We start from the raw sequence: 26,727 nt of genomic DNA, 5'->3' as shown, positions 1-26,727 counted from the left end.
TCTTTATCCAGAGAGTGGTGGGGGCATGGAATGCGCTGCCTGTGGGAGTGGCAGAGTCAGGATCATTGGTGACCTTTAAGCGGCAATTGGATAGGTACATGGATGGGTGCTTAAGCTAGGACAAATGTTCGGCACAACATCGTGGGCTGAAGGGCCTGTTCTGTGCTGTATTATTCTATGTTCTATGTTCTATTTTTCAACTCTGGTCTCCAGCATCTGCAATCCTCACTTTCTCCTCGAGAAACTCAGGAGGCCTATGAGACAGCACAGAGGGAGCCTTCTGGCCCATCTGTCCATGCTGATCCAAAGACACCCAGATGCCCTTCCTAATCCCACCTTCCTGCACATGGCACAGTTTACAGGTCTTAAGACACAGCATCGGAGCATCGGAGGAGCAGGAGAACCGATATTTCGAGCAGGAGCCTTGCATCAGGGAAGCAGCTGACAGTTAAGGGGTAGATGCCAATGCATGAATTGAACAAAATCAGCAAGAAAGGGCAATATCATCAAGAGAGCATCAGATTCTGAGTTATCAGAAGCTCAGATTTAAGCAATGATTCAAGAGCCACATCTTGGAGGAGAAAATTGTGTACAGTGGGAAGGACCTTTTAATGGATAGTCTGATGGGAGAAGTCCTGAAAGACTCAAGAAGAAAGCAGTCACATCCTGATGAGATGATAGAATAGCAAGGAAAAGTGCAAAATCTTGGTAAAAGGACACAAGCAGAAGACCAGTATTTGTAGCCACCAATAAATTAGAAGATAATGCAGTAAGAGAGGCTAAACAGCAAGTGTTTGAATGTACTCCAGATTGTTCCTGATTTTCTGAGGTTGTAGATAGAGGTCAACTGCTCTATCACAAAGATGGATCAGGACAGAAATAGTCTTATCATATGAAACATATATTATCAAAGCCAAATATTTTAAGGAATGCTTGAGCAATACGGAGATGAGGGTGGACACACTTTTACAGCAGAAAAGGTAATTTTGAAATTTTCCTAACAATTTTAGCTAAGCATTCATTGAGGTATAAGTCCGCAGATATAATATTTACATTATAAGCTTTCTGTTAGGGTATCTTGTCCCAGCCTGCAAAGGAAGCATCTAACAGAAGGGAAACTATAGAAATTGAATAAAAACATGTTTCTGCATTGAATGACCCTTACTAGGTATAGTACATTTGTTTTAAAGTTAGGCTGTGTCCAATTCAAAGCAGACCCTGCATTTTTTTATTTGTACTGAAATGGAAAATTTTCAGACATCTTTATGATTCACGTGGACTAATTAGTTTGACCAGCCTTTATTGATCAAATTAGGAAGGAATTTAAAATTATTAATCAAGCTTCTGGTGCTTTTAAGCATGTTGGTTTGGAGGTAAAGTAGAATCATATTTGATTTTATATCAAGAATATTGTTTGGAGAGTGTTAATTGGTAATTCCAGGTCTGTACAGCAAACTCTGCCTTCAGAGATAATTTGGAAGAGCTACGGACTCTTGTCAGATAGCTCTTTTATTTAAACATGCTGATAAGCTTAGATGTCAACTTTCATGAGTTAAACTTAGTCTTGAGGTGCGAAATCCAAAAGATTCATGATCTCTTCAGCAAACAAAGCATTTGAAAATAAATAAAGATAAAGTGTGTACTAAAATTTTCAGCTTGGGTGATCCTGAAGACATGTTGCTCATTATTTTCAACAATGCGTTGAGTGCCTATCTTGGTGATGGATTTTCCATTGCAGTTGGGATCATAATATTTCAATTGGGAAGTGGTGGGAAATGTGGGCTTTGGCTTGGGAAGCCAAGGTAATAAGAAAAGAAATATAGTGCATACTGGCTGCTGAAACCTGCACTTGCAATGCAATGGACATGGCGTTCTAATTAGATTTTAGATGAAATGTTATATGAAAGCAGAACAGCAGGGACCATGGTTATAGAATGGTATATCGATAATTGAATACTTTGGATAATGTGCATTCTATAAAATGTGTAAATGAGAAAAGGCTGATATTAGATTTGCAGGTCTGAAGCAAACGTTGGAGAGAAAATAGATGTCTCAAGTACAAGTCATCAATTATTGGACTGCTTTACCAAAAGGAATGAGACTAGTGACAATTTGTTGGAGGTCCTGGAAGAATATTGTTTTGTAACATAAATCTTGGGAATGTGAAATTTATTTTTATGTCTGTCTGTAAATATGTTTGTTTCAAAAAATTGTTAACCAAGCAACCCAACAGTATTTTAAACTGTGGTCGCTTTTAAGAACTGTTCGAGATAGAGAGCAGCTAATGCTCATCATAGCATATATTTAAGGGCTATTTTCCCCAGCAGTGGGGTGGAAGGGGAAAGAGCAAACAAGTGTTGAACTAAGAAGTATAAATAGAGAATATTTGGAAGATAAACTCTTGCTTCCTGTTTCGGTTTGTAGATGAGTAGTACACATCTGCCCATCATTTGCCACATCTGATTTAAAGTTTACATGCTTGGTATAAGCCATAATGTTGTCAAACCAGAATTTGGCTTGTGGGTCTGTGGAATTTTGCAATGGCTATGTTATATAACCTAAGAAGAATTTATTCTGCTCCTCAGCATTCTAAAATGCATGGACACTTACAGACTGCTGTGGTCTGTCTTCAGTTTTCTGTGCTGTTGATCAGCTCTGAAATAGTCTCTCACTCGGCATTTATAACCCTCTGTAATGCTGGCTGAACAGATTCCCCCATTGATGTTTCTTACCAGTGTTTCTTCATGTGATCTCTGCTGGCAGACTTTGAGTGTTATTTTCTTCCTCATTTCTGCAAAACTTCCTATAACAGTCTATTGCTCACTGTGATCGACTGATTTCTTGCAACATTTTACGTTCCTTGCTGTGAGCTTTTCTTGATTTGTCAGCATTGCACAGGATTTCCCCTTTCACAATGCAGTACTCAAGTTGACCTTAAATTCCCTTGCTTGAATCATTATACTACAGCTGGGATGTGTTATGGACTAGGCCAGATCACACAAAACATTCTTAAGCAGGCAGCCCAGACCATAACTTTGCAATTTGTTTCGGTAAGTGTGCAGTGAAAATTACCCAGAGTAAGTTAGCGAGGTTAACTACCAGGTTAAAAACAGACAAAAGTATATTCACAAAATTACACTATGAAACACAGAACAGAATAAAGAACCCCTACAGCACTCAGTCTATCCAAATTAGATATAATGAAGCTGTTCCAAATACACACAACAGTCCCAATAAGCAAACCCCCTTACAAACCAATATAAATGAATGGAACAGATGCTTATATGTTGAAGTTAGAAGGGCAAAGAGAGAGAGAGTTTGTTTCCACACAGCTCACTGTTGAACTCCCAACTATTCTGGACTGAACTAAACTGCTCAGCTAGAGAGCTGACCACTCCCCTTTCATTATACAGGTCGCTTCGAAAACATGACCACTTTAGCCTGAAGTCTTATCTGTTTACATATAAATAAAAAGGCCTCTTAATACCCTTTAATCTCTGTACCAAGCCATTCTAATCGGCACTGAGAGTGGTTTATAACCCCTTTGAAAAAAAGCCAAGGACACAGTATCCTTGAGAATAGGAACAGCTTTTAGAAAAAAGAAACCAGCTTTGTGACAGATGCTTTGCTGGTTTGTTCCCCAGTTCACTGGTTAAGTTACTGGACTGAATTCATCCTTCACCAGTGCCACAGTATGGCTGCTCGACTTCATTTCTGATGTTTCTTGCACTTGCTTTCAGTTTCAATATATATGATCACTGTTAGCAGAATGTAAAGATCAGCTCTAAGACTCAGATGATTGAACATTAACAGTCTATTGAATCTAACTAAATACAAATGATGATAAGAGAGTATTTTTCTTGAATCTTGCATTCTAGGTCTCATTTCCATATGACTTAAGTAGCTATACATTATTCATTGAGTATAGTTAACCCTTTATTTCACATCTGGTCAAAAGGTCAAGATTTAATACAGAAATTTGAGCACATAATATTGAGTAACGCATTAATGCATCTGATGAGTTTGTACTAATGGACAATAGCTAATAATTTTAGATTATGGTCCCAACTGCCCTCTCAGATAGAAATAATGGATACCATTACATTATTTGAAGGACAGTGGGAGCATTTTCCCTGTGTTAGTGTTAGTCCCTTAACTGGTATCAATTAAATAGATTGTGATTATTTATCTAATTTCTGTTTTGTGGAAACTTACTGTGTAACAATTAGCTGTCATTACCGCAAATTACAGCAGTGAAAGTATTTTGAAAGTACTTCATTAGATTTGAAGCACGTTAGAATATCTTGAAGTCATTAAAAATGCTATATGAATGCATGTTTATTTTTTTTTGCGTGATCTGAATGATTGACATGAGAAAAGTATCGGAACATAACCTATGGTGGCACAGTGTGCGGCACGGTGGCACAGTGGTTAGCACTGCTGCCTCACAGCGCCAGAGACCCGGGTTCAATTCCCACCTCAGGCAACTGTCTGTGTGGAATTTGCACATTCTCCCCGTATCTGCGTGGGTTTCCTCCGCGTGCTCAGGTTTCCTCCCACAGCCCAAAAATGTGCAGGTTAGGTGAATTGACCATGCTAAATTGCCTGTAGTGTTAGGTGAAGGGGTAGATGTAGGGGAATGGGTCTGGTCGGGTTGCTCTTTGGAGGGTCGGTATGGACTTATTGGGCCGAAGGACCTGTTTCCACACTGTAAGTAATCTAATCTAACTCCAGTGTCCTTTTACCTAATGAGAAGATGTTAAAAACTTTGCTTTAGTGATGATCAATACAAATATCAATATTCTCCACTTTTGGATGTAGGCTTGCTGGCTGAGCTGGAAGATTCATTTTCAGACGTTTTGTCACCATACTAGGTAACATCTTCAGTGAGCCTCCGGACGAAGCACCGCTGATGATTCCTGCTTTCTATTTATATGTTTGGGTTTCTTTGGGTTGGTGATGTCATTTCATGTTATTTCTTTCAGGAGATGATAAATCAGGTCCAAGTCAATATTTTGTTGATAGCGTTCCGGTTGGAATGCCATGCTTCTAGGAAGTTAAAAATTACACATCACCAGGTTATAGTCCAACAGGTTTAATTGGAAGCACATTAGCTTTCGGAGTGCCGCTTCATCAAGTGATTGTGGAGGACACAATTGTAAGACACAGAATTTAGAGCAAAAATTTACAATGTGATGGAACTGAAATTATACATTGAAAAATACCTTGATTGTCTGTTGAGTCTTTCATCTGTTCGAATACCATGATATTTTCACTTCTTTATGTGTAAATCACAAAACCTTTTTTAAAAAAGTTGCATTCCCACTTTAATTGTAACAATTGGTGTTAGCTAGACAATATATTGAAGGTGTTGCCCCCCTGTATTCTCTATCTGTGTCATGATGTTTAGATTGATTCTAATCTAAAAAATGAGATAACAGAGATTTACATGAATTCATGCAGTTTTTGTGGGTGAATTTGTACTTAGAGTTACATTGTACTCTGCTCAAAAATTGCATGAATTCATGTAAAACTCTGTTATCTCACTTTTTAGATTAGAATCAATCTAAGCATCACAGCATAGACCGAGAACACGGGGCTAACACCTTCAACATATTGTCTAGCTAACACCATTTGTTACAATTAACCTGAGAATGCAACTTAAAAAAACAAATTTGTGATTTACACATAAAGAAGTGAAACTATCATGTTATTCGAACAGATGAAAGATTCAACAGACAACTAAGGTATTTTTCAATGTATAATTTCAGTTACATCACATTGTAAATTTTTGCTGTAAATTCTGTGCCTTACAATTGCGCCCTCCACAATCACCTGATGAAGGAGCGAATGTGTGCTTCCAATTAAACCTGTTGGACTATCGCCTGGTGTTGTGTGATTTTTAACTTTGAAAAAAGTTAAATGTAACATTTGTTTGAACAACTCGATTAGTTGGTTGCCTGGAAACAAAACAAAACAGATTTGAATTAGACCAATCAGTTTAAATTATATCCCAATCCAGTTTGAATTGAGTATATTGATAATCTTAAAAGCCAATGAAGCAATATGCTTTGAGGGTATAAGACCAGGGAAAATTGAACAGTTGGGAGGAGAACTGCCAAGCCCCAGCAGGTAAAAGGACTTCCCAAAAGATAGCTCTCTTAAAGGTACCTTTATCGATTGGTAACCTGTGAAGCAGAAATCCCTAAGGAGAAGGAAAGACCAGAATTCAGAGTAATTGAAAGCTGCTTGCTTTTGAGATAAGAAATTTTGTTTAATAAATCGTAATCGAGAGTTTTATCAGACTAGTATTATAGAAGGGAAGGCAACAGAGGTTAGAGTAAGGACTTGTAAATAGTTAGTTAATTATTCTCTGTTATACTTTAGGAAATAAGGTTGTTAATTTTTACTTTAACTAGTTCGTGGCCTATCGAATTTTCACAGATTACTGCACGGGATAAATCTTTTCTGTGTTGCTGCTTTTAAACTAAGGAGAAGAGTTTACCCCGTGTCGTAACATAAGTGTATACCTATCAGGCAGGGAGGTAGTTGTCGGGAAAGGGAGCCATGGTTTACTAAAGAAGTCGAAGCTCTTGTCAAGAGGAAGAAGGCGGCTTATTTGAGGATGAGGCGTGAAGGCTTGTTAGGGGGCTTGAGAGTTATAAGTTAGCCAAAAAAAAATCTAAAGAGAGGGCTAAGAAGAGCCAGGAGGGGACATGAGAAGTTGTTGGTGGATAGAATCAAGGAAAACCCTAAAGCCTTCTATTGGTATATCAAGAATAAACGAATAACTAGAGTAAGATTCAGGCTAATCAAAGATAGTAGTGGGAAATTGTGTGTGGAATCTGAGGACATGGGAGAAGCGTTTTCGTCAGTATTCACATTGGAAAAGGACGATGTTAGTGATAATACAGAGATACAGGCTACTAGATTAGATGGGATTGTGGTTGACAAAGAGGAGGTTTTAGCAATTTTGGAAGATCTGAAAATAGATAGTTGAATGGGATTTATCCTCTGATTCTCTGGGAAGCCAGGGAGGAGATTGTAGAGCCTTTGACTTTGATCTTTATGTCATCATTGTCGACAGGAGTAGTGCCAGAAGACTGGAGGATAGCAAATGTTGTTCCCTTGTTTAAGAAAGGCTGTTGGGACAACCCTGATAATTGTAGGCCAGTAACCCTTACTTCGGTTGTGGGTAAGGTGTTTGAATAGATTATAAGTGATAGGATTTATAATCATCTGCAAAGAAATGATTCGTTTAGGGATAGTGAAGGGTAGGTCATGCCTCACAAACCTTATTGAGTTCTTCAAGAAGGTGACAAAACAGGTGGATGAAGGTTGATGTGCAGTAAGACATTTGATAATGTTCCACACGGTAGGCTATTGCACAAAATACAGAGGCATGGGATTGAAGGTGATTTAACAGTTTGGATCAGAAATTGGCTAGCTGAAAGAAGACAGAGGGTGGTGGTTGATGGGAAATGTTTATCATGGATCTCAGTTACCAGTGGTGTGCCGCAAAGATCTGTTTTGGGGCCACTGCTGTTTGCCATTTTTATAAGTGATCTGAATGTGGGCGTGGAAGGATGGGTTAGTAAAGTCGCGGATGACACTAAGGTAGGCAGAGTTGTGGATAGTGGCGAAGGATGTTGTGGGTTACAGAGGGACATAGATAAGATGCAGATCTGGGCTGAAAAGTGGCAAATGGAGTTTAATGTGAAAAAGTGTGAGGTAGTTCACTTCAGAGGAAGTAACAGGAATGCAGAGTACTGGGCTAATGGTAAAATTCTTGGCAGAGTAGATGAACAGAGTTGCCAGCCAAGTTGATAGGGTTGTTAAGAAGGCATATGGTATGTTGGCATTTTTTTGATAAGGGGATTGAGTTTCAGAGCTGCGAGGTCATGCCTCAGCTGTACATGACACTGGTAAGGCTGCACCTGGAGTATTGTGTACAGTTCTGGTCACCGCATGAAAGGAAGGATGTGGAAGCTTTGGAAAGGGTTCAGAGGAGATTTACTAGGATGTTGCCTGGTATGGAAAGGAGGTCTTATGAGGAAAGGCTGAGGGAACTGAGGCTGTTTTAATTGGAGAGAAGAAGGTTGAGAAGGTGAGGGTTAGATCGGGTGGACAGTGACAGCCTTTTTCCTGGCATGGTGAAGGCTAACACAAGGGGACATAGCTTTAAATTGAGGGGCGATAGTTTCAGGACAGATATCAGGGATAGTTTCTTTATTCGGAGTAGTAGGGGTATGGAACGGCCTGCCTGCAACAGTAGTAGACTCGCTGACGATAAGGGCATTTATATGGGCATTGGATATGCATGTGGATATTTAATGGAAGATGGGCATCAATTAATTTCACAGGTTGGCACAACATCGAGGGCTGAAGGGCCTGTAATGCGCTGTAATGTTCTATGTCAAGGAACTGAGCAGGTTTCATGTCCATAACCAACATTTTGTCGTTAATGTTATTTTATGATTATCTTGTGTTTTTTATAATATTGTGGAAGTGAAGGATATTGATGTTCAACAGTGAAACGTTGTTCCATGTTTGCCATGTAGAGTTGACATCAGCTGCTGTGGAACGAATGTCGAAGCAGCTGGATGCAAAGTAGAGTGACATCAATTCCATCAACATTGTACAGTTGACATTGCCTTTTCATGTCAGCACACACTTCAAATACTAAGCAGTTTGTGGAAGGGTCACTTATGGTGCTGTTGACAACTACCTATCTGTTTAACTATCTTCAATATGAATACAATGATAGAATCGATTTATCAAGAGTAAATTTCAGGTTTATGATAACGATCATATAAATGGCATTAAATACGGTTCAGAGGAGGAAAGTCTTCCTCGCCAACATTTTGCATCTATTTTGATGAAGTATACAGTGGTAAACCTGGCATAGTGCACCACATTTTCAAAATATCTCTTGGGCAAAACCTCACATACAAAAGGTTATCACAAAAGTAAAAGCTATGAAACATAAGAGCAAATCTGGGATTGGAGAACTATTTGACTGAAGGGCAGAAAGAACTGATCACAAATCATTCCAACTAGGAGGAACAGTTTATTGAAAGAAAAAACTTGACAAAATAAATGGCCAGATGAAACTTAATGTATCAAAGGTAAAGCCAAGACTACCTCCTTACTCTGTGAATGGTTTTAATTTGAAAAGAAAGTAGGGGTTCTATATGTATGAATTTTTATTTGTTTCCAATGTGGCAGCAAAAATATGTAATCAGTACAAGATGGCCAGCACAAATGCATGGAATTATGAGACTGAAGGGCAATAAACCAGATGAACATTTTAGCACAGATAATCAACTGATTGTTAACATTGTAATTTTTGCAGAGTCGAAGTGACCTTTTGAATCAGTAGTCAAGAACACTATTTATCCTTCCTCTTTCCCGCTGTTTCCTACCAGCCAGTAGTTTAGGTCAAGAATGTATTTATTCTCCAATTTGATAATCTGCTTTAAGCATGGAGTTTTACCTATTTTGATATTCATCTTGCACTTTATTAAATATTAGTTGTGATTGTGAAACTTTCGTCATAATTTGGTAGAAACATTTACAAATATTCATTTATTTCTTATTTTCAGATAAAATTCAAGAAGCACAAAAAGAACTACAGGTTCCTGAAGATGCTCAGAAAAATTTGAAAATTCTGGAAGGCGCAAAAAATGGTTGATTTTAAGTTCATTACGTACTGTACAACTTAAAGAAATTTTGATGTGTTTCTTTTTAATTGGCCATCTTCTGTGTCTAAAAACTGAACATTTACTTGCTGTATTTTGATCTTTTCAGTTAAAGAGAATGAGATCGAAAGCATTTTTATGAATATACAGGGGCAAAGAAGATGTAATGAATGCTTCCCTTTCATAATTTTGAAATTTGAATGAGAAATTTATATAACTAAACTATGCTTGTGTAACATTGAAGGAGGCAAATTGTTCCCAGTCTTTATTGGACTGAAAGAAACTAATTTAGTTTACAGTCCATATTAGGGTACAAAACATTATGAGCAACCACTTCTTCCATGGAGTTATCATGCTTGTGGGTATGTTCGCTGAGCTGGGGAGTTGATTTGCAGATGTTTCGTTCCCTGTCTAGGTGACATCTCCAGTGCTTTGGAGCCTCCTGTGAAGTGCTGCTGTACTGTGTCTTCTGGAATTCATTTGGTTCTGTTTCTGCTGCTTCCAGTTGCTGGTTTCAGTTGTTTGTTGTTGCGGCCGGTATATTGGGTCTAGGCTAATGTGCTTGTTGATGGAGTCTATGGCTGAGTGCCATATTTCTAGAAATTCTCTGGCTGTCCTCTGTTTAGTTTGTCCTATGAACGTTGTGTTGTCCCAGTCGAATTTGTGGTCCTTGTCATCAGTGTGTATGGCTACAAGGGCTAGCTGATTGTGGTGTTTAGTGGCTAGTTGGTGTTCGTGGATGCAGATTGCTAGTTTTCTGCCTGTCACCCTGTTTATATACGTGGTTGTTGAATGTGAAGTGTGTCGTCAAGCACAGGACTAGTAGTTTGAGTACGCAGTCCTTGTTGAGAGCTTCCCTGTCGTGTCACCTGTTCTGTTTGTCCAGGAGGTTGGCTATTGTCTCTAGGTACAGTTTTGTCAGTTGAAGTGAACAGTGCCGTTACATTGAAAAAGACCAGTGCTTTGTCCTTGTCTATATTTATGTTCTTGATGTTGTCTAGGAATTCTTGTAATGATTGTATGGAGTGTTTGGATCTGCTAATAAGATGTTTTAGTTTTTGTCAGAGTTCTTTTGCTTTGGGGTGTTGTTGCTTTCTGCTTTTATCCTTTGTAGGTCAATCCTGGTCATTAGTCTTTTTTTGAAGGTTTTGTAGTGTGTTGTGTATTCTATTGGTTAGCTGCCGTGTGGGATCACACTCCCTCTGTAGGTAAGTGTCAGTATCTGCAAGTAGATTCTCTGCTTTGTGAATATATTTGGTCTTGTCTATGATAACCGTCATTCTGCCCTTTTTGGCTGGTACTATGATTATGTTCTTGTATTCCTCACAGTCATTCAGCTAATCTTTGTGTCATCTATAAATTTACTTATACAAATGATAAGAGACCCAATACTGATCACTGTGGTATCCCACTGGACCCCCAGTCTCTGGTCACACAAGCAACTTTCTCCCACTACCCTCTGTCACCTCCCACAGAGCCAATTTTGGATTCACCTTGCCAAGTTAGCCTGGATCCCAAGATGCTTTACTTTTTATCAGTCTTCCATGTGGGATCTTATTGAAGACCTTACTGAAATCCATATGAACTACAGCAATTGCACTACCTTCATATACAGGCTTGGTCACCTCTTCAAAAAATTCAAGTAGATTTATGAGACATGGCATTGCTTTGGCATTAAAATACCTCGCCTCTCTAAATGGAACTAAATCTTTTCAATCAGAATTTTTCCCCAATAATTCCCCATCACTCATGTGAGATTCAGTGGTCTGGCATTCTCTTGTCTATCTTCAGCACCCTTCCTGAGAAATGGAACTGTCCTCCAGTCCTCTGGCACCCCCCGCCTCTGTCCAAAGAGAAATTGAAAACTTGGGTCAGGACCCCTATGATTTTCTCCTTTGTCTCCCAAAGCAGCTTGAGATACAACTCATCCAAGACATAGGAATTTGTCCATTTTTAAATCTCTAATACCTCCACATACCCAATAGCAAACTACTCAAGAACGTCACAGTGCATCATCTTCTCGAATTCTGAACCTACATTCTCCTTTACTGAGTAGAGACAGATGTGACATAACTATTTAACATTATACCAATATCCTCCGACTCCACACACAGATTTTCAATGGAATAAGGGGTATCTCTGTCTGCCAGTATTTATTCTCATCCCTAGTTGCTTTTGAAAAGGTGATGGTGAGCTGCTGTTTTGAACCGCTGCAATCCATGTGCTGTAGGTAGACCCATATGTTGTTAGGGAGGGAGTTCTTTCGTCTGTAATGGGACCTACTCTTTCTCTGGTTATTCCCTGCCCCTTGTTATACTTGGAGAGTATCTTGTGATTCTCTGTAATCTTGCGCACTAGATTTATTTATGCCCTCTCTTTTGGTCTCTTAATTGGATTTCCTTTTGCTCTTTCTTTACATCCCTAGGACCTCTGTTGATTTGCTCCCTTTGCACCTGTTACACATCTCTCTTTTACTTTTTATATGGACCTGAATATTCCTAATCATCCAGGGTTCTCTGGGCTTGTTATTCCTACGTTTCACTCTAAAGGGAACATGTTCAGCCTGTACTCTCCCCAACACCTTTTTGAATACCTCCCAATGTTCTACTGTAGAATTACCTTAAAGTAGTAGTTCCCAGTCTACTTTGACCAGATCTTGTCTTATTTTAATAAAATCTGCCTTTCCCATTCCAAAATCTACTTTTGCAGTCCATCCTTTTTCTTTTCTGTAACACACTTAAAACTTATGGCACTGTAGTTGCTATCACTAAAATGCTTCCCTACTGCCACCTCAACCATCTGATTGGCTTTGTTCTCCAGAATTGGGTCCAGCATTGCACTATTCCTTAGAGAACCAATAACATGTTGATATAAAAACAGAGCTGAAAATGTGTTGCTGGAAAAGCGCAGCAGGTCAGGCAGCATCCAGGGAACAGGAGAATCGACATTTCGGGCATAAGCCCTTCTTCAGGAATGATATAAAAACACTCTTGTGAATACATCTGTCCTTGCTAAATCCTTTTTTAATTGGGATTACCATAGTATATTGGGTTAATTAAAATCCCCTAGTATAGTTGCTCTATTCTTTTTACACATCGCTGTGTATTAACTGGATATCTGCTCCTCAATTACCTGCTGACTGTTTGAGGGCATATAATACTGTCCTAACAGTGTGTTTGCCCATTTATTTTTACACCTACGCTGTACTCACACAACCTCATCTGAAAACACTTCCAAGGCATCGTAAATCGCACAACTAGGGCTGTAGGTACGGCTGTAAACTAAATTGTTAGGGTGGGGTGGGGGGTGCTTTCAGTTGCATGGAAAATCTTAAATCATAAAAGGAAAATTATAAAGGTTGAGGAGAAGTTAGGATTGCAGCTTAGTGATGGGGCTGACTGTTACCAGAAAAGGGGCAGAATTTGTGAATGCCATATATTATACCAAGAAACCATAAAATGTAGGGAAATTCAATAACAGAATGAATTTAAAGGTTTTGTTTCTTTAATGTATGAAAGATTCTGAATGAAGTAGACAAACTGACAGTGCAAGTCAAGGCAAATGCATATGATCTCATAGCAATAATGGAAACATGGTTACAAGTAGATCAAAACTGGGAATTCGGAGTGACAGGAGGGATGGAGAAGGTGATGAGGCAGCACTGTTAATAAGAGATGATATGAGGCTCAGATAGTGTAGAGTCCATTTGGGCAGAGTTTTTAAAAAATCAGCAAAGAAGACATTGGTACGACTGGTGTACAGACCCCAAACAATAGCCACTCTATGAGAAAGGCTATCAATCAACATATAGTTAGAGCATGTTTTAAAAAAAAGCAATAAGTACAGATGACTCCAGTCTTCATGTTGATTGGATTAATCACGTTGGAAATACGACAGTGAATTCATAGAGTGCGTTTGGGATAGTTTTTAATGTGTTTGGAGCCAAGCCGGGAGCAGGCTATTTTGGATTTGATAATGTGTAATAGAGGATTAATAAATAACCTCAGTGCAAAAGATTCCCTAGGAAGTAGCAATCACAATTTGATAGAAATTTAATATTCAGTTCAAGAGTGAGAAATCTGGGGTGGAAGCAACTGTACTTAACATAAATAAAGGGAATTACAATGAAATGAGATAGAATTGGCAAATGTGAAAGCAGGAATAATACTAAACAAACAGTGGTGGACATTTAAGGAGGTAATTCATGACTCTCAGCAAAAAACACATCCCAGTAAAGAGCAAAGAACCAACCACGGCTAAACAAGGAATTTTGGGGAGTATTATTTTGAAAGAGAAAACATAGAAGGAGACCAAACTCAGTGATAGCTCTGAAGTATGCGATATATTCAGAACCCAGCAAAGGAGGACCAAAAAGACAGAAAACAAACTACGCAGGCAAATTAGCGATGAACATAAACTGACAAGAGCTGCTTCTTTAAATATATAACAAGGAAGGGAGAGGTCAAAGTAAACATAGTTAAAATCACACAACACCAGTTTTAATCCAACAGGTTTATTTGGAAGCACTAGCTTTCAGAGCACTGCTCCTTCATCAGGTGGTTATGGAGTATATTCCACAAGCACCTGGTGAAGGAACAGCTCTCCGAAAGCTAGTGCTACCAGATAAACCTGTTGGACTATAACCTGGTGTTGTGATTTTTAACTTTGTCATCCCAGTCCAACGACGGCACTTCGAAAAGGTAAACATAGGCCACTTAAAAAATGAACCTGAGGAGACAGTTTTAGAAATGAACAAGGAAATAGCAGAGGCATTAAACAGATATTATACATCAGTCTTTATGGTGGAAGACACTTTGAACATCCCATTAATGCTAAAGAATATGGGGAACTGGGGGGAATGGAATTAGGAACCATCACTATGCTGAAGCAGTAGTATCAGACAAAACAATGAAGCTAAAGGCAAATAATTCCCCTGGCCCCGATGGCTGGCATCTTAGGATCCCAAAAGAGGAAGCTACAATGATAGTGGATGCATTGATTTGTAATTTTCCAAAAAATCGTTGGATTCTGGAGAGGTACCAGAAAATGAAAAGACTGCGAATGTGACACTCCTGTTAATAAGATGGAGGCAAAAAGCAGGTAACTATATGATGATTAGTTTAACATCTGCTGTTGAAAAAGTATTGGAATCAATTATTAGGGAAGTAACAGTAGCACATTTGGAAAATGATTATCTAATCAAGCAGAGTCAGCAGGGCTTCATGTCGGAAATCATGTCTGATGAATTTTAATAGTGTTTTGAGGAAAACTCAACCAGAGTGGATAGACGAGAAAACAGGAGGTGTGTTGCATTTGGATTTCCAGAAGGTATTCAACAAGGTACCTCATAAAAGTTTAAGTTGTAAGCTAAGAGCCTTTGGTGTTGGAGGTAGTGTGTTGGCAAGGATAGAGAATTGGCTAATGGGCAGGGAACAGCAAATGCGGAAAAAAGGGTTCTTTTACGAGTTGGCGACCCACGATCAGTGTGGTTCCACAGAGATCGCTCCTGGAACCATAATTGTTTACAATATATATTGATGACTTGAAGGATGAAAATGCATGTACAGTAGTCAGATTTGCAGCTGACCCAAAAATAGATTGAAAGGTAGGTTGTGAAAAGGATACGAAGAGTTTACAGAGAGATATTGATAAGTAAGTGGGTAAGATGTTGCCATCAGAGTATATTGTGGAAAATGTGAAGTTGTTCATTTTGGAAGGGGCAGCACGGTGGCTCAGTGGTTAGCACTGCCGCCTCACAGCGCCAGGGACCTGTGTTCAATTCTCGCCTCGAGCAACTGTCTGTGTGGAGTTTGCACATTCTCCCCTTGTCTGCGTGGGTTTCCTCCGGGTGCTCCGGTTTCCTCCCACAGTCCAATGATGTGCAGGCCAGGTCAACTGGCTATGCTAAAATTGCCCATAGTGTTCGGTGCATTAGTCAGAGGGCAATGGGTCTGGGTGGATTACTCTTCGGAAGGTCGGTGTGGACTTGTTGGGACAAAGGGCCTGTTTCACACTGTAGGGAATCTAATCTAATCTAATCAAAAGCAAAAGAACAATAGAGAAAACCTGCAAGAAGCTGCAACTTAAAGGTACTTGGATATACTCGTACATGAAACAGAAATATAGCACTCAGGTGCAGTAGGTAATCAGGAAAGCTAATGGAATGTAGGCTCTAATTTCTAAGGGGGTGGGTTGGAGTGATTTTGGTCTCCTTCCTATCAGAAAGATGTTGTGAAACTTGAAAGGGTTCAGAAAAGATTTACAAGGATGTTGCCAGGGTTGGAGGATTTGAGCAATAGGGAGAGACTGAACAGATGGTTTTCCCTGGAGCATCAGAGGCTAAGGGGTGACCTTATAGGGGTTTCCAAAATTATGAGGGACATGGATAGACAAAGTATTTTCCCTGGTGTGCAGAAGTGCAGAACTAGAGGGCGTAGGTTTAGGGTGAGAGGGGAAAGATTTAAAAGAGATCTAAGGGGCAACTTCCTCTGGCAGCTCATTCCGTATACGCACCACCCTCTGCATGAAAAAGTTGTCCCTTAGGTCTCTTTTAAATCTTCCCCCACTCACCTTAAACCAATGCCCTTTTGGTTTGGACTCCGTTACCCTGGGGACAAGAGCTCGACTTCGAACCCCTTGCTCTCGGAGCTTAGGCCAGAGTCCTTGTGTATATTTATGGCTGAAATAGATTCTTGATCAGTAAGAGAAACAAGGATTATGGTGGGGGGAGGGACAGGCAAGTGGATGTGAGGAATGTCAGATCAGCCTATTCCTATTCCAGTTTCATTTGTTTTAATATTATCCCTTCATATTGCAGTAACTGACTCCTTAATTAAAAATGCAACACCACTTCCTCTTTTACACCCTCCTGTTTCTCGCCTGAAGATCCTACATCCTGAGATATTGAGTTGCCATTCTTGCTCTTCCCTCAACCACTGTTTCTCCATGATGGCATTAATATCACAATTCACCTGTCAATCACACCCTTCACTCATCTGTCATACCTGTAAGACTACTGGTCTTAAGATAGAGGCTATAGAACCTTGCTTTACTATTAGAGTGAGTGTATATAATGTTAAAGCAGGTTTAAAGAAAACCATAAATTTAATATTTTTGATCCATCCATAACCATTCAGTACCTGAAGAAATGAGACTTTACACTTTTAATTCAATAACTTATTCAGACAGTTTCTGGTTGATCTCAGTTGAGAATGGTGGAAAGCGTAACTAGGGCTGTCACATGAAAAACATGGTTAATGTTATCTAACACTATTGATTAAGAGACTCCATGTTCTGTTTTAAGTTTAGTGGGTAGTTAGTTTTACAAATGCAACTTCAAACTACCAGGAGAAGATGAGGACTAACAGTGAAGCAGTTCAAAGTTTGAGGCAATTTACATTATGGGCATTTTTCTTTGCCACAAATTACTAGCTGATTTGCACAATAATGGTCAGTATGTTTAGACTCCAATATTTTCTGCAAGTATGATTATCGCCTACTGGAAAGTAATAGAAACAAACTTCCAAACTTCAAAATTGTCTTCTGATATTTAGGAGAATGAATAGTAGGTTGAATTTTCTGAGGAGGGGCAATTTCATGCAGATTGCCACCAGTCCTCCTTTTTTGTGCAAGAAGGAAACGTTCTGTTTCTGAGATGAGATCATGCTCCAAGATTCCTCAGAAATGTGAATCTGTACATCTGTTCTGACAGTTCTTTCAGTGTGAGCAATGGATTCACAAAAGGGATAAATCTTTGAGTATGATACTAGGAAGTCTAAATTTAGCATCACTAACTATTCTTTGAAATAGATGCTGCCAGCCAGCCTCCATAGTTGAGTTTGCCTTTGCTGCGTGGTGTTTGGGTAAATAAGACTGAAACTCCCTTATCGAGCAATCAATCCTTGCTCTGCTAAACCACTGTAAATTGAAGGTGGATTATTGTTTATTGTATCAGATCCACACTTAAGTTGCAAACTAGTGGATAATTCATAGAACAGGTCAGTGAATAAAACTCCATGCAAAGTAGTATTAAAAGCTTAAATCTTAAAAAGCTTTGCAAAAGTAAAATCAAAACTGCAGATTCTGCAAATCTAAAGCAAAATTAGAAAGTGATAGAAATTCTTAGGTCTTCAAAGCTTGATTGAGTTTTGAGAAATTAATTTGTGGGATGTGGGCATTGCTGACTGGCCAGCATTTATTGCCTGTCCCTAGTTGCCCTTGAGAAGGTGGTGGTGAACTACCTTATTAAGATGCTGCAGTCTGCTGTGGGTTGACACACACTGCCATTCAGGAGGGAATTCTAGGATTTTGAGCCAACGATAGTGAAGGAATGGCATGATATTTCCAAGTCAGGATGGTGAGTATTTTGGAGGGGAGCTTTCCTTGTCCTTCTAAATGGAAGTGGTCATGGGTTTGGAAAGTGCTGTCTGAGGATCTGAGGAGAATTTCTACAGTACATCTTGTGGTTAGTACACACTGCTGCTACAGTACATTGGTGGTGGAAGGCATGGATGTTTGTGTATGTAGTCTCAATCAAGTGAGCTGCTTTGTCCTGGATGATGTCAAGTTTCTTGAGTGTTGTTGGAGCTGCACTCATCCAGGCAAATGCAAAGTACTCCAACACACTCCTGGCTTGTGCCTTGTAGATGGTGGACAAACCTTGGGAAGTCAGGAAGTGAGTTACTTACTGCTGTATTCCTAGCCTCTGACCTGCTCATGTAGCCACTGCGTTTATGAGGCGAGTCCAGTTGAGTTTCTGATCAATGGTAACCCCTAGAATGCTGATAGTGGGGGATTCAATGATGGTAACACCATTGAATATCAAGGGGTGGTGGTTAGGTTGTCTTTTATTAGTGATGTTCATAGCATGGCATTTGTGTGGCATGAATGTTACTTGCCACTTGTCAGACCAAGCCTGGATATTGTCCAGACCTTGTTGCATTTGATCATGGACGACTTCAGAATGTGAGGAGTCGCGAATAGTGCTAAATGTTGTGCAATCATCGGTGAACATTCCACTTTTGGCCTTATGATAGAAGTCATTGATTAAAGCAGCTGAAGTGGTTTGACCTAGGACACTATCCTGAGGAACTCCTGCAGAGATGTCCTGGAGCTGAGATGACTGACCTCCAGCAACCACAGCCATCTTCCATGGTGTCAGGCATAACTCCAACAACCAGAGAGGTTGCCCGTTGGTGTCCATTGATTGCTTTGCTAGGGCTCCTTGATGCTGCATTTGGTCAAATGCAGGTTTGATGTCAAGGGCTGCCATTCTCACCTCACCTTTTATTAGATAGGGAAAGGTTCTGGACTTCATTCAATGCTATCTTTCAGTACACTTCCTGTACAATAAAATACAACTATCTGAAAATATACGCTAACAGGATTATGGTGGCCAACCAACCATCCAATGTTTCTTATAAGTCTCCTGAATTAAATAATAAGGTCACTAATAGTGCAAACAGCCTGTGGAAAAATCATATGAACATCAACTTTTTTTTTCATGTTTTCACTTTTCAAATGCTTTTGTTTATTCGTTGGATAAGAAAGGCATTTTGACAAGGTAGGGCAATGGTTATATGTTAAATCCACACAGGTGTACTACAACCTCAGTTAGACACCTCAGTGCTGTTCTAATTTTGTTGAAAATAATTTGAGATAGGTTTGTTTGCTGATGACTACAGATCACTGTCTGGGTTAGTAAATCCAAATACATTCCCAGTGGAAACTTGGACATAAAGCAATATGGCTGTTCATTGATCCTGCTCCTTCTCACGTATCACAAGTACAATTATCAATTAAAACAACAACTACAGGCTGGTCCATGTCAAATACGTTGAACCAGCTCTTTGGACATGCCTTGTCAAAAAAGTGGTAACCTGCATCACATTTAGATTAGATTCCTTATAGTATGGAAACAGGCCCTTCGGCCCATGCCGCCCCATTTTAAAAAGGCCATTCAGCCCATTGAGTCCACACTGACCCACCCATCCCTGTAACCCTGCATTTCCCATGGCTAACCCACCTAGCCCGAAATTCCCTACACACGATGGGTGATTTAGCATGACCAATCCACCTAACCTGCACACCTTTGGACTGTGGGAGGAAAAACAGGGAGAATGTGCAAACTCCACACAGTAGATCATCTGAGGCTGGAATCAAACCTGGGTCCTGGGCATTGTGAGGCAGCAGTGCCAATCACTGAGCCACCAGTCACCCACTACTTTAAACCTTAGTTTGACCACCCATTGAAAGACAAATAATGCTTCTGGGTCAAACCCTGTGACACAGAGCCTAAAAGTAAAAAAAGGCCATTAATTAATTAACTTATTAATTACTCAGTTATTTGATCTGATGTGCTGCATATTAATTAAAATATTAATTGGGGACAGGACAGTGGCTTAGTGGTTAGCACTGCTGCCTCACAGCACAAGGACCCAGGTTCGGTTCAAGCTTGGATGACTGCCTGTGTGGAGTTTCGATATTCTCCCCATTTCTACGTGGGATCCTTTGGTTTCTTCCCATAGTCTAAAAATGTTCAGAGTAGATAGATTGGCCATGCTAAATTGCCATGGTTTCCAGGGATATGCAGGCGAGGTGGATTAGCTATGGTAAGTGGGTCTGGGTGGTATGCTCTTTGGAGAGTTGATGCAAATTTGATAATCTCTATTCACGATGTAGGGATTTTGTGATTTGATGAGATAACCTGACAGACTAGTGATTGTGCATACATAACCTGCTGAGCCAACCTGTCAAGACTAGACAACTGCATTTGTGCTGTAAGCCAAAATAAGAAAAAATATTAATCACCCTCTCATAGATAAACTACATTTCATTTTGGCTACAGGTATATTGTATGCAGAAAAATGTAAAAATTTCAAGATTAACCTAAGGATCATAAATAATAATTATTTGATATTGCTGCATGCTTATGGTTTTTTTTGTAAAATATCTAGTTGGTTTAATTCGAAATGACAGTATTGCTAATTTAAGATGGAATAGTTACATGTGCTTGCAATTTGGATTATGTTCAAACAAGGTTGTCCAAAATTGGAGGACCTCTTCTTGGGTCTGTTCCTGGGCCTGGCCAGGTTAGCTATCAACAGATCTAGGCAGCAATCTATGCAGGGTGTCTTATCTGCAGATTGTCTGCCTTTCCTCCACAGTTATGTTTGTGTCTGTGTGTACTTTGAGAAGGTGCGTGCATTGTCCTCTCGTGCTCTCAACACCTTTAGAAAGAGGTGGATTTTGTAGAGGATAAATTCTTTTGTTTCCCTCTCCAACTCTGTTTTGATTTAGTCCCTTATTGCTTTCCCTCACTTTTGATGGCTTGCATTTCCTATAAATGGCTTTGCATACAAATATCTAATTGGTGCATGGGTGATTTACAGTTAATAAAGAACAAAGAACAATACAGTCCAGGAACAGGCACAGACTGTGTTGACACATGTGCCTTCTAAATTAAAAACCTTTTGCTTCTACATGGAATATTCCCTGCCTATTCATATTTCTGTCAAGGTGCCTCTTAAACATTGCTGTTGTATGTGCCTCCTCCACTACCTCTGGCAGTGTATTCAAGGCTCTTACTACCCTCTGTGCCTCTGACATCTCCTTTTAAACTTATCCCCTTTTATCATAAACTTATGTCCCCTAGTGAATTACACTTTCACCTGTGAAAAAAGACTCCAACTGTTCTAAGTGTGCCTCTCATAATTTTGTAAACTTCTATCAGGTTGGCCCTCATCCTTTGATGTTCACTGAAAACAAGCCACACTTATCTCATCTCTCCTCATAGCTAATACACTTCAAACCAGGCACCATTCTGATAAGCCATTTTGATAACCTAACCAAAGCCCCACATCCTTTTGCTGGTGTGACAACCAGGACTGTAGGCAGTATTCTAAATGGGGCCTAACTCAAGTTCTCTGCACCTGCAATATGATTTGCCAATTTTTGTACTCTGCGCCCCAACTGATGAAGGCAAGCATTCTATATGCCTTCTTGACAATTTTATCCATTAGGGTTGCCACTTTTGGAGAACTGTGGATTGGCATGCCTCGATTCTGCTTTATGTTGATGCTACTAAGGGTTCTGCCCTTAGTATCCTTCCCTGTATCCTGTATCCTTCCCTGCTGCATTCGATCTTCCTGAATGCATCCAACTTGTATTTCTCTAGATTAAATTTCGTCTGCCCAGGTGCATTTCTGTCTGCCATTTCTCTGCCAAGTCTCCAGCCTATCTATATCCTTCTGTATCTTTTGGCACCCCATCTCATTATCCGCAGCTCCCCAGATCTTTGTGTCGTCCGCAAACTTGTTCATCAGCCCAACTACATTCCTGTTCAAATCAATTATATTTGTTACAAACAACAGGGGTCCCAGCACTGATGCCAGTAGAACATCACTGGTTGCAGATCTCCAGTCCCAAAAAAAAACCCTTCCACCGCTACTCTCTGTTTTCTATGTCTAAGCCAGTTAAGTTTCCATCTTACCAGCTCACCTTGGATCTCATGTGAGTTCACCTATTCTATCAGCCTGCCACAAGGACTTGTCAAAGGCATTGCTAAATGCAATGTAGTCAACACCTACTGCCCTGCCCTCATCAATCATCTTTGTAACTTCATCACAAAATTTAATCAATTTTGTGAGACACAACTGTCCCCACACAAAGTCATAATGCTTATTGCTAATAAGTCCACATTTTTCAAAATATGGGTGAATCCTATACCTAAGAATCTTCTCCAATAATTTCACTATCACTGACCTAAGGCTCACAGGTTTGTAATTTGTCCAGATTATTCCTGTTGCCCTTAATCAATGAAAGAACATTGGCTGGAATGTCTCATGTGACTTAAGAGAATCCAAAAGTTTGTACAAGGTCCCATCACTTTCCTCACCTGCCTCCCTCAGGTTAGGTTCTGGGGAATTGTCTACCCTCCTGCTTTCCAAAACACCCAACTCCTCCTCTTTGATATTGACATGCCTAGAATATCAACATACCTCTGCATAGGCTCACCATCCGCTGTATCCTTCTCGTTTGTGAATAACAATGCAATGTATTTGTTAAGAATCTTACCCACTTCCTCCAGCTCCACGTATAATTTTCACCTTTGTCCTTAAATGGAGAATAAGATTGTAAGACACAGAATTTATAGCAAAAGTTTACAGTGTGATGTAACTGAAAATATATATTGAAAAAGACCTGGATTGTTTGTTAAGTCTCTCATCTTTGAGAATGACCATGTTGGTTTCAGACCTTTCATATGTAAATTGCAAAACCTTTTTAAAAGGTTACGTTCTCAAGTGAATTTTAACAATTGGTGTCAATGGCAGCTCATTCCATACCCGTACCACCCTCTGTGTGAAAAAGTTGCCCCTTAGGTCTCTTTTATATCTTTCCCCTGTCACCTTAAACCTACGCCCTCTCGTTCTGGACTCCCCGACTCCAGGGAAAAGATTTTGCCTATTTACCCGATCCATGCCCCTGATGATTTTATAAACCTCTATAAACCCCTCAGCCTCTGCTCCAGGGAAAACAGCCACAGTCTATTTAGCCTCTCCCTCTAACCCTGGCAATATCCTTGTAAATCTTTCCTGAACCCTTTCAAGTTTCACAACACCCCTCCCATAGCAGAGAGACCAGAATTGCATGCAATATTTCAACAGTGGCCTAACCAATGTTCTGTACAGCCGCAACATGACCTCCCAACTCCTGTACTCAATGCTCTGACCATTAAAGGAAAGCATACTAAATGCCTTCTTCACTTTCTTATCTATCTGCGACTTCAATTTCAAAGACCTACAAACCTGCTCTCCAAGGTCTCTTTGTTCAGCAACACTCCCCAGGACTTTACTGTTAAGCGTAAAAGATAGCCCTGATTTGTCTTCCCAAAATGCAGCACCTCACATTTATCTAAATTAAATTCCAGCTGCTACTTCTGAGCCCATTGGCCCACCTGATCAAGATCCCATTTTACTCTGAGGTAACCTTCTTCTCTATCCATTACACCTCAAATTTTGGTCTCATCTGCAAACTAAGTATACCTCCTATGTTCACAGAAATTTTACTGATACTATGAAATGAAACAGTAAAAAATAATTTGCATTTTTACGGCCAGTGCACCTTACAAGTAAGGGAACGTGCACCAAGCCATGAAGAGAGTAACTAGGAAGGGTAATTGAGAAATTGGTCAAATGTGGAATTTGAGAAAATTTTAAATGTTATCTTTTTAAGGCCATCTGAGAAGTCTCACCGAAAATCAGCAGTCCCACAGTTACTTTGTACTAAAGTATCAGGCTAGATTTTACGATCCGTCATTATTGTGGGAGTTGCATCCTCAACCATCTGACTCAGAACTGAGTTGCTAGCCCTTAATCACGACTGACACCTTAAACAACTGACAAATATTGCATGTATTTTTGTTTCAAATAAATCCATTCTTTAACATATATAACAAAAGATTGATGAAACTGTATTCAATATTTATTTAACTAAATGACCTAGCAATCACAACTTTTCCGATGATTCTGAAAGGAAGATTGTAATCTTGAACAATTTTTAACAATAATGTATGTTCTTCAGACATTGCTGTTATGACTCTGCAGAGCATTTCATATACTAATCAGTTTATAATCATTACTATTCAAGTACCACTTGGAGTTGCATACAACATTTTGTAGGGCTTTAAATACTCCTGTTTTAGCTTTTATTCTGTTGCCAAAATACATTATGCATTTCACATGAAAATTTTAATCATTGTTATTATTGTGCATCAAATTCATGAATGATTGCTCATTTTGCCCTCCAGCAGGCAATGATCCTTCCTAAATCAAATAAATAATTGAGAGATGTAATATGCTTTTGCATTCCTTCTGTTTGGAAGCTGACATTTACAGGGTTTTGCTATTTAAAGAATCTTTAGCCAGCCAATCTTATACAATTCTCAAATATATACACTGATTATCAACTGCAGCCTAAAACAATAACAACATAGAGTTGGACAAAATAAAGCAAACCATTTATATATTATCAAGTGTTGTACTTTTGTTATCAAAATACAAGATAAAAGTGCAAGATGTTTTGAATACTTGACAACAACATCTTTTACCAGCAATAATCTGGGAATGACCCTGCACAATTGGTATTTGTGCCTTTTGGGCCAACAATCTGTGTGTTGAAGCTCATTTCCAACACTTGCTGCAATGTTACTGGCAGCACACATTAGGTGATACACATCCCTTTCAGAAATATCTCTCCTTAATTAGGTAATACCTACTGTATTATCTCCCAGATGATATGTTGCCTCCCAGGTGCTCGGGTCAGGAATGTCACCGATCGGCTGCAGAGCATTCTAAAAGGGAAGGGTGAACAGTCAGTTGTCTTGGTGCATATAGGCACCAATGATATAAGTAGAAAACAAGATGAGGTCCTGAAAGAAGAATCCAGGGAGCTAGGAGAGAAATTAAAGAGGAGGACCTCAAAGGTAGTGATCTCGGGATTACTACCAGTGCCACTTACTAGCTGGCATAGAAATGAAAAAATAGGCAGGATGACCACGTGGCTTGAGAGACGGTGTAGGAGGGAGGGGTTCAGATTTGTTAGACATTGGGACCGGTTCTGAGGAAGGTGGGACTATTACAAAATGGACGGTCTACATCTGAACTAATGTCCTTGGGGGAGTTTTTGCTACTGTTGGGGAGGTTTTAAACTAATGTGCCAGGGGGCTGGGGACCAGAAGAGAAAACAAGTAGGCAGCGAGGTGGAGACTGGAGACTGTAAGAATCATGAAGGTAGCATTAATAAAGGGAAGAATAGGCAGAGAGTGGATAAGCGCAAAAGAACTAGTGGCCTGAAATGCATCTACTTTAATACAAGGAGTATAGTGTGTAAAGCAGATGAACGTAGGGCTTTGTTTGGTGCATGGGAGTATGACGTTATTGCAATCACAGAGACTTGGTTGAAGGAAGGGCATGATGATTGACAAATAAATGTTCCAGGATATAGATGCTTCAGACAAGACAGGGAGGGAAGTAAAAAGGGGGTTGGAGTTGCATTCCTGGTCAGGGATGATATCATGGCTGTGCGAAAAGAGGACACTATGGAGGTCTTGGGTAGTGAGGCATTATGGGTGGAGCTGAGAAATAAGAAGGGTGCAGTTACATTGTTGGGGCTGTAATACAGGCCTCCTAACAGTGAGCGTCAGGTAGAAGAACAAATAGGTAAACAGATTATGGAAAGATCTGGAGGCAAAACGGTAGTGGTGACGGGAGATTTTAATTTTCCCAACACTGATTGGGTTACACTTAGTGTAAGAGGTCTGGATGGGGTAGAATTTGTAACAAGTGTCCAGGAGAGTTTTCTAGAGCAGTATGTCAATAGTCCGATGAGGGAAGGGGCCATATTGGACCTGGTACTGGGGAATGGGCCAGACCAGGTGGTAGAAGTTGTGGTGGGGATTTGTTTGGGAACAGTGACCACAATTCTATAAGTTTTAGGATACTCATAGATAAAAATGAGAGTGGTCCTAAGGGAAGAGTACTAAACTGGGCCAAGGCCAATTATATCAAAATTAGACAGGAGCTCGGAAGTGTGGATTGGACTCAGCTATTTGAAGGGAAGTCCACATTTGATATGTGGGAGGCTTTCAATGATAGTACAGGATAGGCATGACCAGTTGAAGGCAAAGGATAGGAAGGGCAAGATTCGTGAACCGTGGATGACAGGAGAAATTGTACGACTAGCCAAGAGGAAAAGGGAAGTGTACATAAGGTCTAGGCAGCTAAGAACAGAACAGGCCCTGGAGAAATATCGGAAGAGTAGGACAAGTCTTAAACGAGGAATAAAGCAGGCTGAAAGAGGTCATGAAATAGCTTTAGCGAGCAGAATTAAGGAGAATTCCAAAGCATTTTATTCTTCTGTAAGAAGCAAGCAGGTAACTAGAGAAAGGATCGGTCCACTAAAGGATAACGAAGGAAGGCTGTGTGTCGAACCTGAGAGAATGGGTGAGATTCTGAATGATTACTTTGCA

General features: G+C 39.8%; 1 protein-coding gene across 4 annotated transcripts in view; it reads left to right on the top strand.

Moving 5' to 3' along the window:
• hivep1 (HIVEP zinc finger 1) overlaps positions 1 to 26,727 on the top strand; it is a 208,168-nt gene that overhangs the window by 79,375 nt on the left and 102,066 nt on the right. For all 4 annotated transcript variants that reach the window (XM_043719025.1, XM_043719026.1, XM_043719023.1 and 1 more), the window contains one exon: positions 9,606 to 9,689. In XM_043719025.1, coding sequence (XP_043574960.1) covers positions 9,606 to 9,689 — 84 coding nt within the window. The remainder of the gene's footprint in view (positions 1 to 9,605; positions 9,690 to 26,727) is intronic.

The sequence above is a fragment of the Chiloscyllium plagiosum genome, chromosome 29 (genome assembly GCF_004010195.1).
Source record: "Chiloscyllium plagiosum isolate BGI_BamShark_2017 chromosome 29, ASM401019v2, whole genome shotgun sequence".
NCBI lineage: Eukaryota > Metazoa > Chordata > Chondrichthyes > Orectolobiformes > Hemiscylliidae > Chiloscyllium > Chiloscyllium plagiosum.
Note: the sequence above shows the minus strand (reverse complement) of the source record. Positions and strands in the feature narration are given on the sequence as shown.